At 41.4% G+C, this 27,825-nt stretch overlaps 1 protein-coding gene across 1 annotated transcript in view; it reads left to right on the top strand.

Moving 5' to 3' along the window:
* Positions 1–18,878, top strand: part of vps11 (VPS11 core subunit of CORVET and HOPS complexes) — a 38,553-nt gene extending 19,675 nt beyond the window's left edge. The window contains exons 8-16 of the mRNA XM_069894676.1: positions 612–798; positions 4,799–4,942; positions 8,416–8,613; positions 9,532–9,693; positions 10,289–10,428; positions 11,894–12,096; positions 16,364–16,535; positions 17,536–17,758; positions 18,263–18,878. Coding sequence (XP_069750777.1) covers positions 612–798; positions 4,799–4,942; positions 8,416–8,613; positions 9,532–9,693; positions 10,289–10,428; positions 11,894–12,096; positions 16,364–16,535; positions 17,536–17,758; positions 18,263–18,430 — 1,597 coding nt within the window. The 3' untranslated portion in view covers positions 18,431–18,878. The remainder of the gene's footprint in view (positions 1–611; positions 799–4,798; positions 4,943–8,415; positions 8,614–9,531; positions 9,694–10,288; positions 10,429–11,893; positions 12,097–16,363; positions 16,536–17,535; positions 17,759–18,262) is intronic.
* Positions 18,879–27,825: the final 8,947 nt, after the last annotated feature.

Raw genomic sequence — 27,825 nt, 5'->3', positions numbered from 1 at the left:
TTCGTATCTTAATGATAAAGAACTCTTGAAATGAATCTGGGACTAGGCAGAGAACATATTGAATTCTATCATGCAGTTCTTGTTAAAAAGAGTGTGAGCAACAGTCAAGATCAAACCTGGTTTTGATGCCTTTCAATGTGAATAGTCTGAATATGCAAGCTATCTTTTGAAATTAATTTATGTGACGAATGCAGATGGATGTCAACCCTTGGGAAAATTGCCACAGGGCAGGATGTACATGTGAAGAAGTACTTCAGCTGTATTTGATTGCTGCCCCACAGGAGGATTGGGCTTGCGTGGCTTCATGACTCCACCCCAATTTACTAGTAGGTACCTGCCTGCCCATTTTTAATCTCTGGGGTTGTTGGCTCAGCCTTTGGACCAAGAGAGTCTGCAATCCCTGGTTCACAGCTCTGTCTCTCTTGCTGTACTTGACACTGCTACCTACCCCTCATCCCCATCACATCCTTGTCCCCAGTCAGTCAAATGCAGCCCAGCCCTTGCCCTCAAAGGGAGAAAATAATCACATAGACACATGGCTACAAGCAAACTCATTGTGTTTCAGGCTAACTGTTCTCTTGCTACAGTAACTCCCTTCCCACTGTCTGCAGGACTATTGGGAAGTTAGAGCCATCCTATGTGATACGGAAATTTCTGGATGCACAGCGAATTCACAACCTAACAGCATACCTGCAGGCCTTGCACCGACAGTCATTGGCCAATGAGGACCATACAACTCTTCTCCTCAACTGTTACACTAAACTGAAGGATAGCTCCAAACTCGAAGAGTTCATTAAGGTAACTCATCCCTTCCTCTTTTACCTTTCTGATCCCATGCCAGAATATGTCAACCCATTTCCACTCAATGGTATAATATAAGCACTCAAAAGTTCGTGAGATGGAATTGATCTCCAGTAGATTTGACAAACATTTTCTTAGTTGTCAATCCTTGTTAACTCTGCTCAATTTTATTATCATGATCTAAGTGTCTTGATTTCATATTCCTTATTATAGTTTCCATCATTTTCCCAACTAATAATGTCAGGCTAACTGGTTAGTCTTTCTTCTACATCTAATTTGATGACAGTAGCAGCGAAGAACCACTCCTCCGCCCCATGTCCCCTGATCATCCCTTCCTGTTCATTTCTAAGGATGATGTGCATGCTGCCTTCAGGAGAGTGAATCCGAGGAAAGCATCCAGCCCGGATGGAGTACCTGGCTGAGTATTAAAGATCTGTGCTGACCAACTTACCAAGGTATTCACAGTTATCTTCAATATCTCACTCCAGCTGGGCGAGGTACCCACTTGTTTCAAATAGGGTCAATCATACCAGTGCCCAAAAAGAGTGTAGTAACCTGCCTTAACAGCTATCAACCAGTAGCACTTACATCAACAGTGATGAAGTGTTTTGAAAGGGTGGTGATGAAGCAGATCAGCTCCTGTCTGAGTGGTGACATGGATCCATTCCAGTTTGCCTATCATAGAAACAGGTCTATAGCGGATGCCATCTCACTGGCTCTACACGAAGCTCTGGAACACGTGGACAGCAAAGATACATACATCAGGATCTTCTTTATCAACTACAATTCAGCATCTAACACCATGATCCCCTCAACACTGATCAACAAACTCCAAGACCTGGGAGTTATCACACCACTGTGCAATTGAATCATGGATTTCCTCACTTCCAGTCCACAATCAGGGAACATTGTTAACAACTTCTCCACAATCTCCATCAGTACTGGAGCATCTCAGGCCTGTGATCTTAGCTTCCTGTTACACTCACTTTACACCTTCGATGTGTGGCTCGGTACAACAGTAACACCATCTCGAAATTTTCTGGCGATACCACGGTAGTGGGTTGTGTAAAGGAAAGGGATGAGTCAGTATACAGGATGGTGATTGAAAACTTTTTTTTTAACATTTTATTTAAGAATTTTAAAAAAACATTCATATATATACATAGCCAATAAAACCAAAATAAGTATAAATATGGTAGAAAGCAAAAAACAAAAAAAACCCACCTTTATTCTTCCCATGCTCCCTCCCTCCCCACGCACCAACCCTACCATAAGTATATTTAAAAAAAAGAAATGAGCAGAATGCCAAAAAGAAATATGATTCTCAATTCAAATAATAATGGAGTTGAGGGTTACCAATGGGATGGGCTTTCAAGAGTCTTTCACACTTTCAAACCAACAGACTGTAAATATGGGCTTCATATTTTCAAGAAAAATGTTACATTTATTACATAAATTATGTTATTTTCTCAAGTGGAATACAAGAACACAATTCAGCATGCCACCTCTCCATCCCTAAATCCATATCTGATTTCCAAGTAATGGCTCTGCACTTTCTAGAAACAGCTAAGGCTAGTCATAAAAATTCAATTTGATACTAAGTTAATCTTAGTTTAGAACTAACCACTTCAATATTGCCCAACAAAAATAGCATCGGATCCTGTGGGAGTTTAACCCTTAATATTTTCTCCAAATATTTTTTAACCTCTAACCAAAAAGGTTTTACTTTAGAACACTCCCAAGTCGAATGAAAAATGGACCACCTTCCTGATCGCAACTAAAACGTAAATCTGATAATGCAGGGTTCAATTTTTAAAATTTTTTTGAGACATTAAATATAATTGATGTAAAAAATTATATTGAACTAATCTATATCTAACATTAATACTTTTAGTCATATTTTCCTTACATAATTGCATCCAATCATTTTCATCTATTCATCTATTTAAATCAACCTCCTGTCTTAATCTTGATTGATGAATTCCTAACTTGGGAGCTTCATTTTGAAGTAATTTATACATCTCTGAAATAAACCTATTTGTACCACCCTAACATCAATAATTCTAATTCATTCTGCCTAGGTAGTATCAAATTATGGCCTTACTTGTCAACCAAGAAACCTCTAACCTGATAGTAACAAAAAAAAGGTACTATTTGGGGCATTAAATTTTTCCTTCATTCGTTGAAAAGTAATAAATTTACCAGCTTCAAAACAATCCTCTCTGTAATCCCCATTTGCTTCCAAATCCTCAAAAATTAATTATTCATTGAAAAAGGAAGGTCTATTTTGAATCAAAGGCATTTTTAGAGAGATCAAACCTTTTCCACCTATTTCATAATTTATTTTATTCCATAATTCAATCAAATGTCTCAGAGTAGGTGGGAGATTGAAAACTTGACTGAATGGTTCACCAAAACTATGGAGTTGATTGTTGACTTTAGGAAAGGAAACCCAAAGGTATACATTCCAGTGATCATTGGGAGAATCAGAGGTGGAGCAGGTGAACAAATGTAGGTTCTTGGGAGTCATTATCTCGGAGGATCTTTCCTGGACCCTACGCACCAATGGCATCGTGAAGAAAGCACGTCAGCACCTCCGCTTCCTCAGGAGTTTGCAGAGGTTCAGGAAGATCTTGCCAGAAACCCTGGCAAATTTCTACAGAGTTGTGGTAGAGAGTGTGCTGACCGGCTGCATCACAGTCTAGTAGGAGAACACCAATACTGCTGAGCATAAAGCCTTCCAAAGATAGTGGACACAGTCCAGGACATCACAGGCAAAACCTTTTCCACTACTAAATACATCTACAGGGAACAGTGCAATCGGAGGACAGCAACAATCATCAAGGAGTCACAACACCCAGCACATGCTCTGTCTCGCTGCTGCCATCAGGAAAGAGGGACAGGTGCCACAAGACTCACCACCAGGTTCAGGAACAGCTGCTACCCTCCACCATCAGACAATGACAAACTCAATCAGGGACTTATTTAAGGACTCTTACTTGTGCACTTTATTGATTTTCTTTTGTTATCTCTGTATTGCACAGTCAGCTTGTTTATATTCATTATCTGTTTACAGTTCTTTAATTTATTTACATGTTTACACTGTGTACAGTTTATTTTTTACACTACCAATTAGTGGTAATTTTGCCACGCCTGCAGGAAAAAGGGATGTGATGTGATCTGACAATAAATCTGAATCTGTGTTTTCCTCCTTTCTGATTTGCTATCCTCCATTCTGTTGGAACTGTTACAGAATCTATCGAATTGTGAAAGATATTCCTAAACATCTACTATCTCCATAACCACTCCTCTCAGAATTTGTGTGGTAGGTCCATGGGATTTATCAGTTTTCAGCCTTAATGACTTCAGTTTTATTATTAATATCAACTTCTTAAATTCCTCACTTGAGGAGAACTTTGTATTTCTTGGAGAGAGAATCGTTGTAGTCAGAATGTCTCAGAAGTTGGATATATGACTAAGGAGCATTAGGTACTGTGTAGCTAATCCTTTGGAAAAGGGTTCATCATTAATGTTCTGGTCAAAATTGCTCTTTCACCCAATACCACTTTGAAGGAAAGACAGTTATTAGTGTCTGGTTATTACTGAATTACAAGATCTTGGTTCAAACAAATTACCCGTTTTAATCAACAATGTAACTAAGTGGCTTTCAACTTACAGAAGCATTTTGATCACAGATCCTGATTTCATATATAATTTTTAAAAGTAACTTGTATGTAGTACGGTGCTTTATATGTAAATATATAATGTATAAAATATGCTAAAAAATAATAATTTGTTGTATTTCCCAAATATGTGGACCTGCCAATGCATGAATACTCAGGATGTGTATTAGCAGGAATCCTGAACATGTAACTATTTGAATTTTGAATATTTTAAACAGATGTTTTCTGCAGTTAAAGCTATAATGTTGGAAAGTAAAGCATCAGGAAAATTTACCTTTGACTGCTGATCTTTTCTGTATCTCTGCTAATTTCAGACAAGTGAGAGCGAGGTACATTTTGACATTGAAACTGCCATCAAAGTCCTGCGCCAGGCTGGTTACTACAATCATGCTCTTTACCTGGCTGATAAGCATTTCCATCACGAATGGTACCTCAAAATCCAGCTTGAGGATATCAAGGTAATACTTTCTCAAGATTCAGCTGCTTTTCCTGAAAAAATAATCTTGAGAAGGCTAAAACACATGAGAGAGTAAATTATGCTCCATTTCTATTGTTCCCTGGTTATCTGTAGTTACATACTTTTGTTCAGTGCGTTACACCTTGGAAATGATGTATAGCCTGAAGAATGCAGTGCAGGTTCATCAGAATTATACTAGTGCTTGGAAAGTGAAATGGAAGATGAAACTTGCCATGATTTGGCCACTGAAATGGTTAAAGATTAGCTAGGCATTTCTGCCATTTCATAATAAAGTAGATATAGTCAAACTAATTTTTTTTGGGGGGTGGAGGTTTGTTGTTCAGACATGGGAACATGGTCTTAAACTTTGAGCCAGACCATTCAACAGGAGAAGCAGAAAGATCTCTTAATCAAAGTGTAGTGGATATCTTCTGCCCAAGAAGACCATGGTTTTAGTAAAACTCAAAAGTCTACAGACACTGTGATTGAAGTAAAAACACAATGCTGGAGAAACTCACTGTGAACTCAGACGCCTGCCTGAATTTTACTCATACTTTGATGAATGCCTCAAACCCAAAACTTTGGTTATGTATTTTTATCTTTCCTACATAAAATACAATGTTTTACCTGCTGAGTTCCTCCAGCATTGAAGACCAAGTTTGGGACTCTTTTTCCCTTGGGTGAAGTATTGAGGAACTTGAATCAAAATTGGTTAATTTCTGAATGAGCCTGTCCTTAATATCCAGGGCTGCAGTTTTAGGAGTGTTTAGTGCTCTCTCTAGTCTCATTCACCTCTCAGTCAGGATCAGGGAAATATGATTATTGACTTACTGTGATATAGTACCCTGCACTTGTTTTATTGTATTGCCTGATATATTTCCTGGAAAACCTGCAAAACAGCTTCTTACTGTATATTGTTACGTGTGACAATAAACTGTTTGTGGTCGGTGTGCTGTGCAGTGAACGAAAGAAAAACAAAAGCTGTGAGTGAGGTGAACCAACCAACTGACTTTACTGGGACTCTCAGAGAGCTTAACAGTATGGACCCACATGATCCTTTGCAAGGCCCCCTCCCCCACAACCAGGACCATTGTGACATCAGCCCAGTGCGAGCCTACACCTCTGTGACCCGGTTCACTTGCGGATCAGTGCAGCCTGCTATATAAATCCCCCACCAGAACTGGTGTTAGGAGGTGCCAAGTCCACAGTTCGTAAACAGTTTGAACTTTTGGGAGGCGTCCAATTGAGTTCTTTGGTCTGACCAGACAGCAGCTTGAAAAGAGGATACATGATCCTGGCAGCTGACAGCAGAAACCGATGGTAGAAGTTGACCATCCCAACAAATTCTTGCAAACCTTTGACTGTAGTTGGCTTGCCGAACTTACGAATAGCCTCAACCTTTGATGGAAGAGACGCTGTCCCATGTTGATCAATATGGTGCCCAAGGAAATCGATGCTGTCAAGCCAAATTGACATTTCACTGGGTTGATGGCTAGGCCGTAGTCACTCAGTCGCTGGCAAAGCAGCTGAAGGTGTGTTAGGTGTTCCTTTCGTGAATGGCTGGTGATGAGAATGTTGTATAGGTTGATAAAAATCCAGGCCGTGCCCTGAAGCCATGAGTTCCTGGAAAGTCTATGCTGCATTTTTGAGGCTGAATGGCAAGTGGGGAACTCGAAAGTCGCTGGGGTGCACGGGAATCTGGTGGTGCTTCCAGATCAGGTCAATTTTTAAGAAGATCCTTGCTCCTTGTAGATTGGCCATGAGGTCGTGGATGTGGGGAACTGGGTACCAGTCAGCTGTCGTGGTGTCATTGTAGTCCCCACAAGGTCTTCATTCCCCCAGAAGACTTCGGCACCATGTGTAGAGGAGAGGCCCATGGATTGTCCAAGTGCAAAACGATTCCCATCTCCGCCATCTTCCTGAATTCTTCCTTGGCAAGCCACAGCTTATCAAGAGGAAGCCTGCATGTCTGGGCATGTAGTGGCGGTCCCTGGATGTGGTGCTGGAAGTCATGTGGACTGCGGTGGAGAACTGTGGCGTCATAATGGCCAGGAATCCTGCCAGGATTCTGGCAAATTTGTGCCCGATAAGGTTACTGAGTTGAGGTGGGGAGCTGGGAACTTGGCTTCTCAAAGGGTGAAAGTCTGGAAGGTCCTGGAATTGACCAGACAGCCCCCTTTCATGCCCTCTAGGAGGCAGTGGGCTTGAAGAAAGTCTGCTCCCAGTAGAGGCTGAGTCATGTCAGCCAAAGTGAAGGTCCAGGTGAAAAGGCAAGAGCCAAACTCGAACGATGGTCCGCACCCTTTACGTGTGTATGCTGCTATTGTTGGCGGTGGTGAGGGACAGTCCCAATTTCCTGGCATGGGTGTCAACAGACTTACTTCCGTACCTGTGTCTACAAGGAAATGCCATCCTGAGTGCCGATCACATAAGAGAAAGGAGGCTGTCTTGGCAGCTGACCGTCGTAGCCATCAGTGATGGCTGGCCCCGGCATTTCCCAGATGGGAGCAAGGTGGACGGCAGTGGCGGGCTCCAGAACCCTATTTTATGGTAGAAACACCACTACTCTAAGTTTGAGTGGAGTGGGAGAGAGACGAACTGCTGAGGATGAGGTAAACTAGGTCAACAGACGCCCACCCATATTGCTTGGCGTGCCACAGGACATCTGCACAAGCTGCTATCCTGCATGGGTTGCTGAAGTCATTGTCCGCGAGGAGTAGGTGAACGTATTCAGCCATCTGTTCGAGAAATATCTGCTCGAACAGTAAGCAGGGCCTGTGGCCATCCATTAACGCCATTCATAAGGGCATATGGTGCATGGTCACCCAGGCCATCCATGTGGAGCACCTTAATTGCCTCATACCAGTCGGTGGCTGGCGGCTGATGTAAGAAGTCGAGAATCGTCTGGCAGTCTCCTGGTTGAGCGAACTAACCACGTAGTAATATCTTGTGGAGTCTGCAGATATCTGCCAGACCTGAAATTGTGTCTCAGCCTGTTCGAACCAGACGAGTGGCTGTGAAGTCCAAAAGGTTGGCAGCATCAGCGAGACTGCGTTCTGTGCACTCATGTCATTCATCGTGGGGTCCAAAATGCTTTTTTGGACCGTTGGAGTCACCACTTTAACCGGGGGACTGTGCAGCGAACAAAGAAAAAAACCCACGCAGAAGCTGCAAGTGAGTTGAACCAACCGACTGACTTCACTGGAACTCTCTGAGAGTTTATCAGCGTAACTCCCATGATCCTTTGTGCCCCCCACCTCCCAAACCGGGACCATTGTGATTTCAGGCTCCGTGACCTGGTTCGCTTGTGGATCAGTACAGCCCGCTACAAGTTTAATTCAATTCATATTAGCTACCTACATATTGATAAGTCCCTCCTTTACATCTAAAATCCTGAGATTCTCAACCTTAGTTATACTCTATCCAGTTCTGTAGAGATGTCATTCCTCGTTGGATTTTTTCCTGTATTCACAGAACTACCAACAAGCCCTTTATTACATTGGGAAACTGCCCTTTGACCAAGCAGAAAGGAATATGAAGAAATATGGGAAAACACTGATGCATCATGTTCCAACTGAGACCACTGAGCTGTTGAAGATCCTCTGCACGGACTACCGACCCAACAATGGGGCTCTCTCAGAGAGAGAATTCAACAGTAGATATGAGCACAAGGTAAGGCAATGGCACTCAGAGTTCAGATATATTGTCAGAGTACATGCATGACATCATATGCAACCCTGAGATTCTTTTTCCTGTGAGCCAGGCAGAATTTCTACTTTTCAGAAGTGCAAAAAACTGTACTCAAGAACAATGATGCAATCAAAGAGAGAAATATAAACAAACTGACTGCAATACAGAAGATAAATATTCAAAAATAAATAACGTGCAAAGTAAGAGTCATTAAATGAATCTCTGATTGAGTTTGCTGTTTAGAAGTCTGATGGTGATCCTGAACTTGGTGGGGCGAGTCTAGTGGCACCCTTACCTCTTTCCTGATAGCAGCAGCGAGAACAGAGCATGTTCTAGGTGGTGTTGATCTTTGGTGATTGTTGCTGCTCTCCTCATTTCTTCCATCATTTTTATTCTATCATGCATTAGCTTGTTTGGTCATTCATGCCCAAGGCAACTCTTTACACTGAAACAATGATTTAAAAAAAATATATAATAATTTAATTCCCTTTGAAAATTGCTATTGGATCTTCTTCCTCCACTTTATTGGAGGAAGTATTCTGATTCATAACTCAGTGAATAAAGAGAAAAACTAACATTCTTATCTACCCTCATTTCTTCTCTATTCATTGGCTTCTGCCAATGGATGCAATATCTCTCTTCCTATTTCATAACGTCACAAAAGTAGAACATCTGTATTACAACTCCCTACCATCTTTCCTGCTTTCTTTAGTTTTTCCAATCTTTCCAAGTAACTGAAACATCCTTGTGTCTCCCACTATGCCAGTATAATCCCAACTGCATTCTTCTAAGGTTGTGATATTCTTTCTAACATATTGCCCATAATTGATCACTGTAATACTGCTAGGCCTGACTGTTAAGTCTAAAGATTTTAGTGTAATTCTGTTCTGCTTTTTTTAGGCAAATTCTGAGGAGTTTATTCCAATCTTTGCCAACAACTCGCGTGAGCTGAAATTGTTCCTGGAGCACATGATCCAGGTGCAGACCAACTCTCCACAGGGTGTGTACGACACATTGCTTGAACTCAGGTTGCAAGACTGGGCTCATGAGGAGAATGTGAAGGTCAGAACTGTTTCCCCTCACCCTCACTGAGATTTTTCAGTTTTCTGCTGAATAATCAGTACCGATAATGGGAGTTTATTGATATTTACATGAGTGGAGTGTATAGATGTATCAAATTTTTTACCTGCTGCAGACAAATAGGTTTATTAGATACACTAATTATGATAGTATTCATTAAATTACCTTTGATGGGATTCCACCCTCCATCTTCTCCTCATATAGATGTGCTCAAGGTAGTGTTTTAGATTCCTTCTCTAAATAAGTTAACTGAACTTCACCTCAGTGATGTACTACAGTAGTATTTACATTTCTACTAATAATTATCTTGGGGATTGTAGATGGGAATTCACAATATATTGGGGGAATGTCCTCTTTTCTCTTGTGGTGCCTGAGACCGTGGACACCAACTGTGACCAAGTTCACAATCAATAAAATTGAAAAATTTGGATAATTACAACAGTCCCAGCCACAGATGATGCGGTGGGAAGAAAGTCAACGAGACGTGAACATACACACAATTTGTTAATGTTGATGCTGGAGCTTGAGTTTGCTAGCAAACTATTCAATCGATGATTTCTTTGCACTTCCCAATCAGGCAAAGAAACAACTCCAAGAAGAAGCAATGAGCCTGTTGAAGAGTGGAGTATTTAAAACTGTCTTTGACAAGGCTCTGGTACTGTGTCAGATGCACAATTTCAAAGATGGAGTGCTGTACCTCTATGAACAAGGACGGCTGTGAGTAAAGAATGGAAATGTTTTTGACTCTGAATACTTGGGACATCCTGTCTATTATGAAATTTGACTTCCATTGTTTTAAACCATATTTGCTGACAGAGGTTGATTGAAAGACAACATTTGTGAAGATTTTTAAATGGACAAAGTGTAGCCATGTGCTACTTGAAAGAAGACACACATACATAGTGTAGTCCGGTTAAGCTTTGAGTTTTATTAGTGCTCAGGCCCGACTTTTATACTTGCACTGTTCCCACTGTGGCTCCCCTTGGCTGACGTCACAACATGCATAACAAAAGTGGGTTTCCCTTTCACGGGTACTTGCCTGCATAACAATGCCCTTCTTCCCAAGGTGGTGTCCCTGTCTGTTGGCTGTGCAGCAAGGCCAGTGACATTTTGGGGTCGCTGGCCTTTAAGCTGCCTTTGCCGTTCACCCACCAACTTGCTTGTTGGGGCCAGTGCTGCTGCGTAGGCTGCTGTCCGTTGGTTGCGCTCGCCACCGCAGTGGGCCACCACAAAAGTGTAAAGAATTAGCCAGGGATTACTTAAGGTGGTACGTGAGTGGGGGTGTGGGGGTGGGGGGGGAAGAAAGGTTGAGAATCATTGCTCTATTCCCAATTGTTACTGAAATATTTTGCTTGAGAAAAGTTGTAATTGGCTCATTTCCTTTGGAGTTATGAAACTGTGTACACAATGAGTCAATTTGGTATGATTTGTGGTTTTCAAATTTTTTCTTTCCACTACTTTAAGTAATCCCTTACTAATTACAGAGCACCTATGGCATAGGGATTACTTAAGGTGGTATGTGAGTAGAAATAAAAAATTTGAAAACCACTATACTAGAGCATCAAACAAAAAAGCGATGGGGAAACACTTCTGGTTCATTGAAGAGAGGGGAGTTGATTTGAGGGCCAGCCAAGCACTGTGAAAAATGTGGGATCAGAATGGAAAAAATGCCCAGTTTACCTGCAAAGTTTTGAGCTAAAGGAGATTAGATTATGTGGTAAGAATACAAATTCCAGAAATATTGCAAAGACCAAATTCCTTGGAGGGTGAGATTGATGGGGCTTTGAGAAATGGATAGAATGTCTCCACTATTTTGCCTTTCAATTGTGGGTTCACATCCTACTACTAGAGCTGTGAATGAAAAATCTAGGTTAGCAGGCTAAGATATAGCACTGAAGGAATGTTCTTTCAAAGGATATGATAATGTCTCTTTGGTAAAGTAAGAAAAAAATCTATGAATGTGTCTGGCCAAAATTTGTTTATATCAGCATTAAAAAAGATTTATGTGGGAAATGCCATGTTCTATTGGGGATCTTATCTAAAATTATAAATCACCACATTAGAGAAGTGATTAGATTCCACAGAGGTCTCCTACTTTTAACAGAGATGCTTTGAAATTGTGTTTGTGTATTCGTTTGAGATATTTCTTTACTCCTCATTGTAAACCTGTTTTCTGGTCCAGATACCAGCAGATAATGCACTATCATATGCAGAATGATGAGTATGCCAAGGTGATCGAGACCTGTGAGCGGTACGGTGAGCAGGAAGCCTGCCTGTGGGAACAAGCACTTGGATACTTTGCCCGAAAGGAGGAGGATTGTAAAGAATACATCATGAGCGTGCTGAGGCACATTGACCGGAACAACCTCATGCCTCCTTTGCTGGGTTAGGCTTTTTTATAATTACAGTAGCCCTTAATTGTCGCAGCATCTGCCCTTGCCTTTTGGGCAAATCTGTATTCAGGCAACACCATGAATAAACTACATTTCTCTAGGTTCGGTTATGCATCTTGAAATAGGCTTCAAGGAACTCAGCAAAATCTCAGTGGTGCCCCATTCAGACTATATCCAATGACAAGCTGTATGTTCATTACAGAAACCTCTGTTGAAGTTGCATCCCTGACCCTTACCTTGATGAAGAGCTCAAGCCCAAAATGTTGGTTATCTATCTTTATCTTTGCAACATATAGTAGCAAATGAGTTTCTTTAGCATTGCATTTCTACAGCAACTTATCAGAGTTCTAATCTGAGTTTAATTCTCACTTGGATTTGGTTTTGAGGAAAATGCTTTGCATTACAACACATATATTTACTTAACAAATTTCCATGTAGTTTCAGTAATCAGGGTAGTTTCATATTATTCATTTAAAAACTCAGAATATTAATATGTAAATAGTATGCATATTCAGATCTTGACGACCAGTTCAATAGTGGTATGTTTTACTCACATTCAAGGTCTTTGTATAGACAGGAGAGGGAAGAAATTCAAATATAGGGCAGGGGCAATGCTCTGTCATTCCCTGGAGCTGCATATTGCAGCCTAAATCGTACACCTGACGAAAGGGCCATGCCTGAAATGTTGGTCACCCTTTACTTTCTCTGGAATCTGTTTGACTGCTGAGTTTCTCCAGCTCATTTGTATGTGGCACTGAAGCCCAGCATCTACAAGCCCATGAGCCAGTGCTACCCAATTATACCCAATTGACCTACAACTCCCATACATTTTTGAATGTTGGGAGAAAACTGGAGCACACAGAGGAAAACACGCAGACACAGGGAGAATGTATAAACTATTTGACATCACGGGATTTGAACTGTAGTTCCAGACACTGGCATTGTAACAGATCTGCTAACGGTGCTATCTCTAATTTATATATTTACAAAATCAGTGGTGGTAGTGTTCTAGTGGAGAAGGTAGGCATAAGCGCCAAAATTATATTAATCAATTGGTTAAACAAACAGAGCAATAAAAAAAAAAGAAATTAATCTTGATGAGCACAAGATGGTGCACTCTGGGAGGACGAGCAAAGGTAGGCCATGGGAGTACTGAGGATCTTGATGTTCGTCTGATGATTCCTGGAGGTCGAAGCACAGATAGATAAGAACAGATATAGGTTGCTTATCAGAATTAACCAGAGTATAGAATAAAAATCAGGGAGGTTTTGGTACAGGTTTATAAAACACTGGATAGGCCACTACTGGATGCTGTTACACCACCAGCAACCTGAGTTAAAGGCCACCATTGTCTGTAAGGAGTTTGTATGTTCTCCTTCTGTGCTTGTGGGTTTCCTCCCATGTTTCTCAGATGTACAGGGTTAGCAGGTTAATTGATCACATTGGTGTATTTGGGTTCGTGGGCTCATGAGCTTGAAAGGCATGTTACCATGCTGTAAATTGGAATTAAAGTAGCAACGGGGAGAGTGCAGAGGAGGTTCACTAGGATATTGTATGAGATGGAGCATGTCAGGTACGAGGAGAGACTGGATAGGCTGAGTTTGATTTCTTTGAACCAGAGGAGGTTGATGGGAGACCTAAAAAGGGTACTAAAAATTATGAGGGGCATATATAGAATAGATAGTAGGGAACTTCCCCGTGGCAAAGGTCTTTAACTCTAAAGGCACCAGTTTAAGGGAGGAGGATAAGTTTATAGAGGATGGAAGATCTTTTTAACCCAAAATTTGGAACACACTGCTTGAATGGAGTCAAGTACCCTCACAACATTTAAGTATCATCTAGAGCAGTTCCCTGGGATTTCCATAAAGACTAATGACCAAGTGCTAGTAAATGGGAGAGGTATGGATAGGTTGGTATGGACATGGTCCACCAAAGAGCCTCTTTTTGTATTGTTTGATTCTACAACTCCATAGAAAATAATAACATGATAAATTTTTGCACACTAAGGAATTTAAAGGCTTGAGGGAAAAGCAGAGTAAGCTCGCTGGGCAGATTACTGCTGTTCCAACTTATGTTTTTACACCTCTTCACCTCTCAAACCTTCCTTGGCATTCAGTGGCTGAATCTGCTCCAGACAAAGTTTGCCATTGCCCTCAATTTGGCATTCTTTCAAAAAATATCCATTCAGGTAGCTCCTAAGTATCAGCCTTTACAACCGCCCAGGATAGAGAAATCTAAATAATCACTACCCTTTTTTAAATGGCCCCTCCTTGTATCCATGGATCCTCATTCAAGAGTAGTGGAAATACCTCAGCATCGTGTATGTTTCAAAAAGATCATCATCATTCTTCTAAACTTCAAAGAATACAACTTTCTTTAGCCATTCATTTTAAAACTTTCCTCCTCATTTTCAGGAATTGATCTAGTGAATTTATTCTGGTCTGCTTTCAATTCCAATATTCTTCCTTAAATAAGTGGACCAAAACTGAACACAGTACCCCTGTGGCAGCTTCATCAAGTCCCTATGCAATTACAATACTTATCTGTTTTTAAATTTCAATCCCTTTGCAGTAAAATCATTGTGGCACTTGCTGGTTTGCCTGCTTACTAATAGTGATTCCTGACCCAGATCCTTCTATACCCCACTCATTTACAAGCTTTTAGATAATAATCTGCTCTTGATTTATCTTAGCAGAGTGCAAAACCTCATTCCTTCCTCACATCAAATTACATTTCTCACCCACTCTCTCAACCATCTATCCTGCTACAGGATACAAATATCTTCTTTGCAACTTTCCCTCCCACCTACAATATTAGAGCACTGCCATCAGCCCATTTTATATTTCCTGACTCAATAAATGTGGTTCCATTCCCAATCCCTCTCTTCTTTCTTTGGCTTGGCTTCGCGGACGAAGATTTATGGAGGGGGTAAAAAGTCCACGTCAGCTGCAGGCTCGTTTGTGGCTGACAAGTCCAATGCGGGACAGGCAGACACGGTTGCAGCGGTTGCAAGGGAAAATTGGTTGGTTGGGGTTGGGTGTTGGGTTTTTCCTCCTTTGTCTTTGTCAGTGAGGTGGGCTCTGCGGTCTTCTTCAAAGGAGGTTGCTGCCCGCCGAACTGTGAGGGGCCAAGATGCACGGTTTGAGGCGAGATCAGCCCACTGGCAGTGGTCAATGTGGCAGGCACCAAGAGATTTCTTTAGGCAGTCCTTGTACCTCTTTGGTGGACCTCTGTCTCGGTGGCCAGTGGAGAGCTCGCCATATAACACGATCTTGGGAAGGCGATGGTCCTCCATTCTGGAAGCCTGACCTACCCAGCGCAGTTGGATCTTCATCAGCGTGGATTCGATGCTGTCGGCCTCTGCCATCTCGAGTACTTCCATGTTGGAGATGAAGTCGCTCCAATGAATGTTGAGGATGGAGTGGAGACAATGCTGGTGGAAGCGTTCTAGGAGGCGTAGGTGATGCCGGTAGAGGACCCATGATTCGGAGCCGAACAGGAGTGTGTGTATGACAACTGCTCTGTCTATGCTAATCTTTGTGAGGTTTTTCAGTTGGTTGTTTTTCCAGACTCTTTTGTGTAGTCTTCCAAAGGCGCTATTTGCCTTGGTGAGTCTGTTGTCTATCTCGTTGTCGATCCTTGCATCCGATGAAATGGTGCAGCCGAGATAGGTAAACTGGTTGACTGTTTTGAGTTTTGTGTGCCCGATGGAGATGTAGGGGGGCTGGTAGTCATGGTGGGGAGCTGGCTGATGGAGGACCTCAGTTTTCTTCAGGCTGACTTCCAGGCCAAACATATTGGGAGTTTCCGCAAAACAGGACGTCAAACGCTGAAGAACTGGCTCTGAATGGGCAACTAAAGCGGCATCGTCTGCAAAGAGTAGTTCACGGACAAGTTGCTCTTGTGTCTTGGTGTGAGCTTGCAGGCGCCTCAGATTGAAGAGACTGCCATCCGTGCGGTACCGGATGTAAACAGCGTCTTCATTGTTGAGGTCTTTCATGGCTTGTTTCAGCATCATGCTGAAGAAGATTGAAAAGAGGGTTGGTGCGAGAACGCAGCCTTGCCTCACACCACTGTTAATGGAGAAGGGTTCAGAGAGCTCATTGCTCATTCCCAATCCCTCTACAATATTACCAAAGCTCTTTCTTCTAAATTTATCCACTTCACTTTCTTGAACTATTATAGATTCTGCATTCCTTCGAGAGATTCTGTTTTGAGTGTTCATTAATGAAAAAAAAATTCCCTTTTATTTTTTGCAGTTGTACAAACACTGGCTCATAATTCCACAGCTACCCTATCGGTCATCAAAGATTACCTCATTAACAAACTGCAGCAGGAGAGTGACCATATTGCAGAGGATGAGCGAAGGATCAAACAGTACCGACAGGAAACCAAGAAAATCCAAGAGGAGATTGAGGAACTAGAAACTAGGTAAATGTGTATTAAGGATGTGAAGCATCACATCCTTTCCAATATTCAGAGTATAATATTTGTTAATTTTATCTGATCAAATCAAAATTGGAGTGAAATGGATCTGGACTTCTCAAAATGTATGAACTCTTAACAGCACAATACGCTTCCGATTATCCAAAAACCACTTAACCAAAAATATGTTATCCAAATTTTCTTTCAGCAACAACATGACAAGTAAATATTTTTTCATCCGACATGCTCATGTGGGGCTCTGATGAGCTGTTAGTTCCATTTTGGTAACATCAGTGAGCGACTGGAGGAAGCCAGCAGGTCACTGTTCTTATCCTCCACTGTACTTGGTTCTCCACTGTCCCAGCGTCATCATAGAGAGAGGAAGCCTTGGGCTCTCCAGGCAGGATCAGCAACGGCGGTGGGGAGGTGTCGAGGATCAGCAGTGGCGGCAGGAGCAGAGGCCTCAGGTTCCCGGGCAGTGGGGAGGCATTGGGGATCGGCGGTGGGAGGTGTCAGGTATCGGCGACGGCTGATATAAGTATTCTGCTGAAGCTTCTGGGCTGCTTAAATCCATTTCTCAGTTCTCTGAAAACGCAGTTAACCAATACACATCCAGACCCGAGCATGTCAGATAATCGGAATTGCACTGTATAATTGGGACTGTTCTTGTATTGGTTTTTACAGATTGTTAAGGCATTTGTTTTGGGCTGAGTTTTATCTAAATCATAGCTATTCATTGTCTCACCCACCCCACCTCCCCACCCCCACCCCCACCCCCACAAATATTGAAGTTCCACTTCCCTGAAGCTGCAATCCGAATCATTTTGTACACACTCTTGATTTCTCATTCTGTCTTTTGCCGTGTTCTCATTTCTTTCCCTCCCACATGATAAATGATTACATACGTTAATTAAATATTTTCAAAGCTTTGTGCTGATATCAGCATTACACTGTGTTCTACTTTTAATGAGGGAAATTACTATGTTGTTTTTTTTTCTGTTGGCAGTGCTAAGACTTTCCAGAAATCTAAGTGCAGCATGTGTAACAGTCCCCTGGAACTTCCCTCTGTCCACTTCCTGTGTGGCCATTCTTTTCACCAGCATTGCTTTGAGAGTTATGCAGAACATGAGTCTGAGTGTCCGACCTGTATGCCGGAAAACCATAAAGTCATGGACATGATCCGAGCCCAGGAACAAAAGCAGGATCTTCACGAGAAGTTTATGCACCAGGTAACAGAAATGTATCGCTTGGTGCAAGTAAAAGGAAGGTTTTTGTTTGTGTGTAGCAAGAATGAAACATGAAGACTCAGGGTAGAGATTGCATTATTTGAGGTCAACAGGTAGTGAATCTGTAATGAATGGGGATCCAAGCAATGGAATTCGATCCTTAAGACAAGGTGGGGGACATACTGTTGACCATAGGAACCATGGCATTTATCCAGACATTGGACTTTGTTGCACCTACGGTAACTGTGTGGGGATCATGGATTTTAGTAAACAAGCTTCAGAACTCTGGGTTCTTTATATCTTGATCCTTCCTTCAGCCTTGGGGTGATGTGGTATGGCAACTGACTTGGCAGCAGTTGGACCAGATGAAGATTTGCCAAGGTACCTGATAATCAGTTCTGTGCTCTGGTGGAGCCTTTAACCTCAAGTGTATTTGACTGAACTTTTTACAATATTTTGTCCCTATCTATTTATAACAACGATAATACTTTGTTGTTTCTTTCCCAGTTGAAATGCTCAAAGGATGGATTCTCGGTCATCGCCGATTATTTTGGCCGTGGAGTTTTCAATAAGTTGACATTAATCACAGATCCCTTTACTGGAAGAGCAGCCACTGCAAACATTGATGCTGGACTTCAGAGGGACCTATTGATGCACACCAAAGGAACGGCTTAGGCAAAGCCCAAGACCACACCATCGTCAAGTTATTTGGTTTGGCGTCTAACTTCTCTTGTAATATTTGAAAGTTGCAATAAGTCATCTTAGTGACAAATGGATACAGAGATGTGCTGGACATGAAGGAATAACCTTGCAGAACATTTATTCACATTTTGTGCTTGTTGATTGGTTCAGTGCAATTACCATGGCAGTATCCTGAGGCCTGGTGCATGAGGCTGTCGTGAGAATCGTGAGGTTGACCAGTTACTTGCTGGTTAATCCAAAAAAATTGCCTGTGAAGTCATTGTTTTACTGTACAAACATAATGATTTGGAAGTACAAAATGCAGTTTTTGCATTAGTTCAGAGAGCATGACCTAAGATGAACAAAGATTTATTAACTTGGGCTGCGATTGATCAGGCAACGGTTAGAGGATATGTAAATAAACAAGCAGAAGTGCCCCATCTTTGATCAGGGAGAGAAGTGATTCTTTTCTGCCTGCCTCTTCACAATTTCATTTTTAACTTCTTTCCTTACATGATACAGAACTTGGAAAAATACAGTTACACTACACATTGCTCAGTTATCCTGGCCTGGCTATAACTGTGTTGCATTCTCACAACCATAGAGCCTTGACTTAGTTTTCTTAATATTAGCTCCACTGTTGAAATATGTCTGGCCCAGATACGGATCAGTAAACCACTGACTTCAGTGGTTTACATAGTGGAACACAAACAGTGTTTTCTTCTGCATTTAAGTAAAAACACAGAAATGCTGGAGGAACTCAGCAGGTCTCACAACATCAAAGGGAGGTAAAGATATATAACCATCGTTTTGGACCTGAGCCCTTCCTCAAGGTCTGAAACATTGTTTATATATCTTTGCCTCCTATGGATGCTGAGAGACCTGTTGAGTTCTTCCAACAATTCTGTGTATTTACTACAATCACAGCATCTGCAGACTTTTGTGTTTCAATCTCTTCTGCATTTATCTTCTGGAGAAACCCACATATAAAATGGCCAAGGATGCCTGCTGTTCGTCTGAGTTTGGAGTAAGATCCACTCCTATTTTCACTGCTCCTTCACAAACTGCTGTTAACTTATGCAGGTATGTCTGTTTAAAATGGCTTGGTAGTTTTACCAGTTATATTGGGCAATGTAGGAATAATCTCAGCTTCAGGCTTTTGTGCCATAAATATTTTTGGTTTACGAGGACATTTAATTGCTTCTTGTTGGTATTAACCTGCCTGTTGAATCACCTTGGGAATTGACTGGAACATCAAAGAAACTCTTCGAGATCCTTTTCCAAATTATTACACCATGCAATCCATGCTAAATATTCCCTTTTTTCCAACCAGTGATCTATCACTTGAAATCAAAGCCTCAGTGTCCTGTACAGGAAGAGTCCAAATACCCTCAATCTGGTAGAGCTAAAGGTTGTCATAATGGGAGGAATTGCCCCATGGTCTCTCCCACTTCAATTCATCTACTTTAACTGCCTAACAGTAACCATCTTGCATCTGTTAGCAAAGAGAAGTTACATGTTTGTCATTTGTTGTTTTGACTTTACTGCATAAGATGCTGATGTTATGATTCATGTGCCAGTATGTGTTGGAGGCCAGCTTTGCATTTCAGTATGACCATCCTTGACTGACCCTCTGCTGGTTCTGTCATTCTACTTCCCATTCTTGCTTTTTTTCTGGCTTGTATCGCATTTTGAATAACTGTGCTTGGCTGAAAAGTGTATGTCTTCAAAATATAAACATATTCCGTGATCATTTTACTTGAATACATGTTCTTTCTTCTTCTTTCTTTGGCTTGGCTTCGCGGACGAAGATTTATGGAGGGGGTAAAAAGTCCACGTCAGCTGCAGGCTCGTTTGTGGCTGACAAGTCCGATGCGGGACAGGCAGACACGGTTGCAGCGGCTGCAGGGGAAAAATGGTTGGTTGGGGTTGGGTGTTGGGTTTTTCCTCCTTTGCCTTTTGTCAGTGAGGTGGGCTCTGCGGTCTTCTTCAAAGGAGGTTGCTGCCCGCCAAACTGTGAGGCGCCAAGATGCACGGTTTGAGGCGATATCAGCCCACTGGCGGTGGTCAATGTGGCAGGCACCAAGAGATTTCTTTAGGCAGTCCTTGTACCTTTTCTTTGGTGCACCTCTGTCACGGTGGCCAGTGGAGAGCTCGCCATATAACACGATCTTGGGAAGGCGATGGTCCTCCATTCTGGAGACGTGACCCACCCAGCGTAGCTGGATCTTAAGCAGCGTGGACTCGATGCTGTCGACCTCTGCCATCTCGAGTACTTCGACGTTAGGGATGAAAGCGCTCCAATGGATGTTGAGGATGGAGCGGAGACAACGCTGGTGGAAGCGTTCTAGGAGCCGTAGGTGATGCCGGTAGAGGACCCATGATTCGGAGCCGAACAGGAGTGTGGGTATGACAACGGCTCTGTATATGCTTATCTTTGTGAGGTTTTTCAGTTGGTTGTTTTTCCAGACTCTTTTGTGTAGTCTTCCAAAGGCGCTATTTGCCTTGGCGAGTCTGTTGTCTATCTCATTGTCGATCCTTGCATCTGATGATATGGTGCAGCCGAGATAGGTAAACTGGTTGACCGTTTTGAGTTTTGTGTGCCCGATGGAGATGTGGGGGGGCTGGTAGTCATGGTGGGGAGCTGGCTGATGGAGGACCTCAGTTTTCTTCAGGCTGACTTCCAGGCCAAACATTTTGGCAGTTTCCGCAAAGCAGGACGTCAAGCGCTGAAGAGCTGGCTCTGAATGGGCAACTAAAGCGGCATCGTCTGCAAAGAGTAGTTCACGGACAAGTTTCTCTTGTGTCTTGGTGTGAGCTTGCAGGCGCCTCAGATTGAAGAGACTGCCATCCGTGCGGTACCGGATGTAAACAGCGTCTTCATTGTTGGGGTCTTTCATGGCTTGGTTCAGCATCATGCTGAAGAAGATTGAAAAGAGGGTTGGTGCGAGAACACAGCCTTGCTTCACGCCATTGTTAATGTATTACCTACATAAATCCCCAAAAAACTAAAAATCTAATCCAACCTACTAATGCCCCTTGATTTTATTGTTCTGTTGTCAGCAGTTATAGAAGGACAATTTTTTCAAAAGGGTTGCTTCCTGAAAAAAAGGATTATGACAGAAATCCTCGAGATGAACACAAAGATAATTTCAGATTTGTTGAGAAACATTAAATGAACTTTTATTGAATTTACCATGTTTAATCATGTAATGATACTGACATTGCTTTAGTTCAACTGACCTAAAAATGTTGGTACTCAGCATCTGATAATTTTCATGTCATTGTCCAACATTGGTCAGCCAGCATTGATGAATTCTATTTTCCCTGATACCGTTTTCCCATGGTCACAATGTCATGGTGAAACCTTTCACAATTTTCATCACTGACGGCACCAAGATCAGCAGGGAAGAAGTCCAAGTGAGAATAAAGAAAATTAATTTTCAATGACATGTTGCACTTTGTGATTTAATATGCTTGAAGTGGACTTAAAACGTGACAGGAAACCATATCTAAAAATGGTACATGATAGGAACATTTTAAGGTGATTTTTGTGATCAGCATCCAAAATCCATTTTTAAAAAATACTCAAAAAAGTGTTCAGAAAGCAAAATTTTTATTGTCCAATGTAATTGATGGTGATCTGTTTACTATTAATTTTGGGTCTTGCTAAGACCTTTGTTCTAAATTGTGGTGCAAGATGGACAAAAGAGCTGAATTCCACGATGTCTGCTCTTAACATGATCATTTGTGGCATCATGGAGGTTCAGTTAAGATGAAGTCAGTGGGAATAGGCAGGGGAAAACATCAGCAGTGAATTATTTACTGGGAAATAAATAATGAACAGAAATAAAGACACAACCACCCCCTCTCCCAGAAATTCTGGAAAACCAATGGTCTACTACTAAGACAACATTAAGGAGGTATTAGAGAATAAATATCATGAGAAATGTTAATAAGCCTCAAAAATGATAAATAAAAAACTGAAAGATCCACATCCAAAAGCTTTAGAATTGATAGCTGCTAAGATCTTTCTTGACAGACAGCATGTTAACAGGCCATTCTGGCCCACAACCCTATGCTGCCCAATACCCCAATTAACTGACAACACCTGTATGTTTTTGAAAGTGGGTGGTCTGGCATATATATATTAGTATATATGTGATAGAGACCAGTGCATATGGATTTTCAGAAGTCTTCTGATAAAATCCCAAAGTAGAAGTTGAGTGGCCAGAATCTATAGCACATGGGATTGTGTTTAGTATACTAGTGTGAATTGTGATTTAATTAACAGAAAAATAGTAAAAGATAGGTCCTTTTCAGGTTGGTAGCTGCAGCTGATGTACAATGAGATCTTGAGCGCTATTTCAACAGTTTGGATGAAGGGTCAAAATGTACTATTTCCAAGTTTTCTGCTGACATGAAAATAAGCGATTGGTTTATTTTCATTGCTGGTATGATTGCCAGATGAGATTCCTCCTGGTTTTGTTCAAAAGTCTCATTTGGCTCCAGTCTGGTTGTGGACCAGTGTAGTGCAGCAGTCCCAATGCTATCTACAAATTTCCTGATGGCACCACAGTTGTAAGCAGAATCACAAAAGGCAACGAGGAAGCGTAGAGGAGGGAGAGAGATCAGCTTGTTGAGTGGTGTTACGCCAGCAACCTTGCACTCAATGTTAGCAAAATCAAGAAGATGATTGTGGATTTCAGAAGGAAGTCAGGAGAACACGAGCCAGTCCTCATCCAGGGCTCAACAGTGGAGAGGGTCAAGAACTTCAAATTCCTTGGTGTCAACGTCTCTGAGAATCTGTCTTGGAGCCTGTATGTCAATGCAATCATGAAGAAGGCTCACCAGTGGCTGTACTTTGTGAGGTGTTTGAAGAGATTTGGTATGTCATAAAAGACTGTCAAAAACTTCTACAGGTATATTCTGGAGAGCATTCTGGCTGGTTGCAACACTTGTAATGTTAGTGATCATGATTTCAATGCAACTAGCAATGCCTTATGGTTTGATTAGACTTGGCTGCCACCAGGGGACTGACACACAGTATGCAGATATGTAATGGAGATTTGCAGCCTCGTGGCGTGCCTCATGTGCTGTTTACAATGATTTTAAAATAAAAAACCTTTTCCTTCATCTCTGTGCTATCTAAGAACTCACAAATATGAATACAAGATGAAACATGGTGTCAGAAGTGGGATGAAGGAAATTAGAAGGAAATACTTTAAAAATTAAAATTTAAAGTCAGCATCTGATCAGTGAAGGGAAGCTAACAAAGTGAAAAATGGAAGCATTACATCCACCAGCGAAGCTTCAGCTGACAAGTAATGTGGCTGAAAATTGGAACAGATTTAAACAGCATTTTGGATTGTATTTAGTGACAGTCGGAGATGACGAGAAAAGTGATAAAGTGAAGGTGTTAGTTTTCTTACATGTCATGGGTGATGAAGCCCTGGAGGTGTATAATAACTTCACATTTGCTGCTGAAAGAGACAAAATGAAATTGGAAAAAATAATAGAACAGTTTGAGGTATGCTGGATATCTAAACATAACATGGCATTTGAAAGGCACAGATTTTTCACATGTATACAGAAAACGGAAGGAAGTATTGATCAGTATGTGACTGAATTGAGAAACAGAAGCAAAACGCGTGAATTTGGTGGACTGACCGACTCGGTGATAAAAGAGAGACGTGTGTGGTATTCCAGATAACAGTCTAAGGGAAAGACTGCTAAGAGCAAAATCTAGACCTGGAAAAAGCCATAGCACTCTGTAAGGCTACACAAACTGTAAAAACACAGGCAAAAGAGCTGTTCAGTGAAACTAGCTGCGATGTGGATGCAGTGAGCAAGAACAGACATAAACCATTTAACAAAAAGCACACCAAAATGGAAACACAGACATGGCCAGCGAACAAAAATGAAGGGGACAATCGATAGCCATGTCATCGATGAAGTACACAATACCTGCCCAAAAAAAGTGTCCATCATATGGTAAAACATGCTATATGTACAACAAGAGCAACCATTATGCCCGTTGCTATTGGAACCAAGTGTAACAAAAATGAAGGTGACAGGATATTCAGGTACTGATATACCTAGTGCAATGAGCATGCATGGTCAAAGTGAAACACTAGGACAAAGAGCACATGCTAGCATTGATTGTGGTACCAGAGGATGTACAGGCCATTCAAGTTTTAACAGCCTGTGAGAAACCGAACCTGGTAAAGAGTCCTCGTTGTGGAAAATGAAGGAGAGACAGTATATGATGAACTCATGAAAGAGTACAATAACCTATTTCCGGGTCTAGGCTGCCTTCCAGGAGAACACATGATCCAAGTGGATACATATGTGCCACGGATAATACATCCATGCATTAAAGTTCCATTTGCGCTTCAAAAGCAACTAAAAGCAGAGTTGGACAGGATGGAAAGCCTGAACAGGATTCAGAAGATAGATGAACCAACAGAGTGGGTGAGGCCCCTCATTGTTGACAAAAAGAATGGAAAGCTTAGAATTTTCCTGGATTCAAGAGATCTAAGTAGAACAATAAAGAGAGAACATTTTAAGCTTTCAACGCATGAAGAAATCATGTCACAGCTTGCAAATGCAAAATTTTTCAGCAAGTTAGATGCATCATCAGGATTTTGGCAGTTAAAATTAGATGAACGAAGTTCAAGTCTGTGCACGTTCATTTGGAATTGCCTCAGCTCCTGAAGTGTATCACAAAACTATCCATATGGTCTATGAACACCTGGTCAGAGATGACAGCTCAATGGATAATATCATAATATGGGGAACCACGAAAATGGAGCATGATGAGAGACTAAGAAAAGTGCTGGAAGCAACAAGGACATCAAACCTGAAGCTGAATAGAGATAAATGCCAGCTCAGGGTAACAGAACTAATATTTGTAGGAGATAATTATTGGCAATGAAGGAATCAGACCAGATCCTAGAAAGGTGTCCGCCATTGGGAACATGCCAAGACCACAATGCAAAAAGGACGTCCAGAGGTTTAATGGAATGGTCAACTATATGGATAAATTCATATCCAACTACTCAGAAAAGATGGCTCCATTGAGAAGACTAACAGAAAAGAACATTAAATGGGGGTGGAATCATGAGCACGAAAAGTCATGGAGCAAATTAAAGAAACTGCTCACAGAGGAACCAATTCTGAAGTTTTACGGCCCAGCGAGACCCATCAAGATATCATATAGTGGGCTCGGTGCAGTTCTGCAAAAATATGATGACTGGCAACCCATTGCATATGCATCACGCTCAATGATAGACACAGAGACGCGATACACTCAAATTGAAAAGGAGCTACTCAGCACCTCATATGCCTGTGAAAGATTTCATCAGTTTGTGTCAGGACAAGTAATCAGTGTAGAGACTGACCATAAACCCTTGAATGCATTGTTCCAAAAGCCATTCATGAATGTCCACTTGGAATACAAAGAATGATGATTAGGCTTCAATGCTATACACTGAATGTAGCGTACACACCAGGTAAGCTAATGTACACAGCAGACACGTTGTCTAGAGCTGTTGATGCGAGAGAGCCCACAAACACCAAAATGGATGAAGACGTGAATGCCTTTGTAGACATGATCACAAGTGCACTGTCTATATCAGATGCAAAAATGGAGCTCATAACGTCAGAGACAAACAAAGATGAAACACAGACAACTGAGAAAAAATATCTTGGATGGATGGCCCAATGTGAAGCAGGACTGCTCAACTGACATTTCAGAGTACTGAAACTGCAGGGTGGAACTATCAATGATTGAAAACATCATATACAAAGGAAGACAAATCCTTACCCAAAGATTCTGAGAAAAGAGATGCTAAAAAGGATCAAGGGAGGACATCTTGGAATTGAAAAGTGTAAGAAAAGAGCACAAGAGGTGATGTACTGGCCAAGAATCAACAATGATATAACAAATGAAGTGTCAAACTGTACAATATGCAGGAAATATCAAGAAAGCAATTGTGCAGAACCACTAAAGCCACACCCAGCACCATAGAGACCTCACCAGAAGGTAGATGTTGACCTATTTGAATGTCAAGGAAAGGATTATTTTGTCGTTACAGACTATTATTCCCTGTATCCAGAGGTGTGTAAACTGAACACCACCACTGCAGATGCTGTAATAACAGGTATGAAAGCCATATTCTCCAGACATGGTGTGATAAGCCATATCTTCACAGTCAATGGACCCCAGTTTTGCAATTTAATGTTCCGACAGTTTTCCAAAGAGTGGGACTTTGTACACACGTCAAGTCCTAATTTTCCACAGTCCAGTGGTCTAGTGGAAAAATCAGTAAAGTGATGAACAAGGCAAAAGACAGTGAATATATCACACAACACCTCTTGAGTGCACTGTCTATATCAGATGCAAAAATGGAGCTCATAAAGTCAGAGACAAACAAAGATGAAACACTGAGACAACTGAGAAAAAATATCTTGGATGGATGGCCCAATGTGAAGCAGGACTGCTCAACTGACATTTCAGAGTATGGCCAAGAATCAACAATGATATAACAAATGAAGTGTCAAACTGTACAATATGCACTTGTCACCAGCACAACTCCTTATGGGATGTCAAATCTAACCATTCTGAACCAACTAAAAGCAAAAGAGGGGGAGAAAGTGAGGAAGTTCAAAGAACAACAGAAAGAAAAGCAAAAGTATTACTTTAACGAGGAATAAAAAAATACCAGAACCAAGTAAGGCTAAAAGACAAAACAAACTTATGGACTCAGAAGGGAACTGTCCAACCAAGATCAAACACCATTCAGACAGATGAAGGTGCTGTTCTTCAAAGAAATCATCAGACTTTCAAATGGAACCAGCCACAGTAGATGGAAAGACAGATACTGTTGAACAACCTGAATGCACATCTGAGAAGATATCAACTGACGCAACAACTCAGATTCAAGGACAATCAGTTAGGAGATCGTCAAGACATGTGAATCCTCCAAAGAGGCTCGTAGAGCAAATTTAAACCTGTTATAGAATGAAGTAGTGCTATCTAATTCACTTTTCAAGTTTTAGTGTATTTAAATATGAACACACAAAACAAGTTTGAAAAATGTTAATAATGTTGATAATAATGAAAATGTAAGTTCTTGATATTACAGTTAAAATTTCAGTTATACAAATAAAACATGTTAGTTAAAAGTAAGCTACCTTTGTTTTAAGAAAGGGAGGTGTAATGATAGTGATCATGTTTGCATGGCATCTAGCAATGCCTTACTGTTTGATTAGACTTGGCTGTCAACAGGGGGTTGACACATAGTATGCAGATCTGTAATTGAGATTTGCAGCCTCATGACCTGATTCATGGTGTTGTTTGCAACAACTTTAAAGTCAAAAACCTT

The sequence above is a fragment of the Narcine bancroftii genome, chromosome 8 (assembly GCF_036971445.1).
Source record: "Narcine bancroftii isolate sNarBan1 chromosome 8, sNarBan1.hap1, whole genome shotgun sequence".
NCBI classification, from domain to species: domain Eukaryota; kingdom Metazoa; phylum Chordata; class Chondrichthyes; order Torpediniformes; family Narcinidae; genus Narcine; species Narcine bancroftii.
The sequence above is the reverse complement of the archived record's forward strand: the minus strand, read 5'-3'. Positions and strand labels throughout refer to the sequence as shown.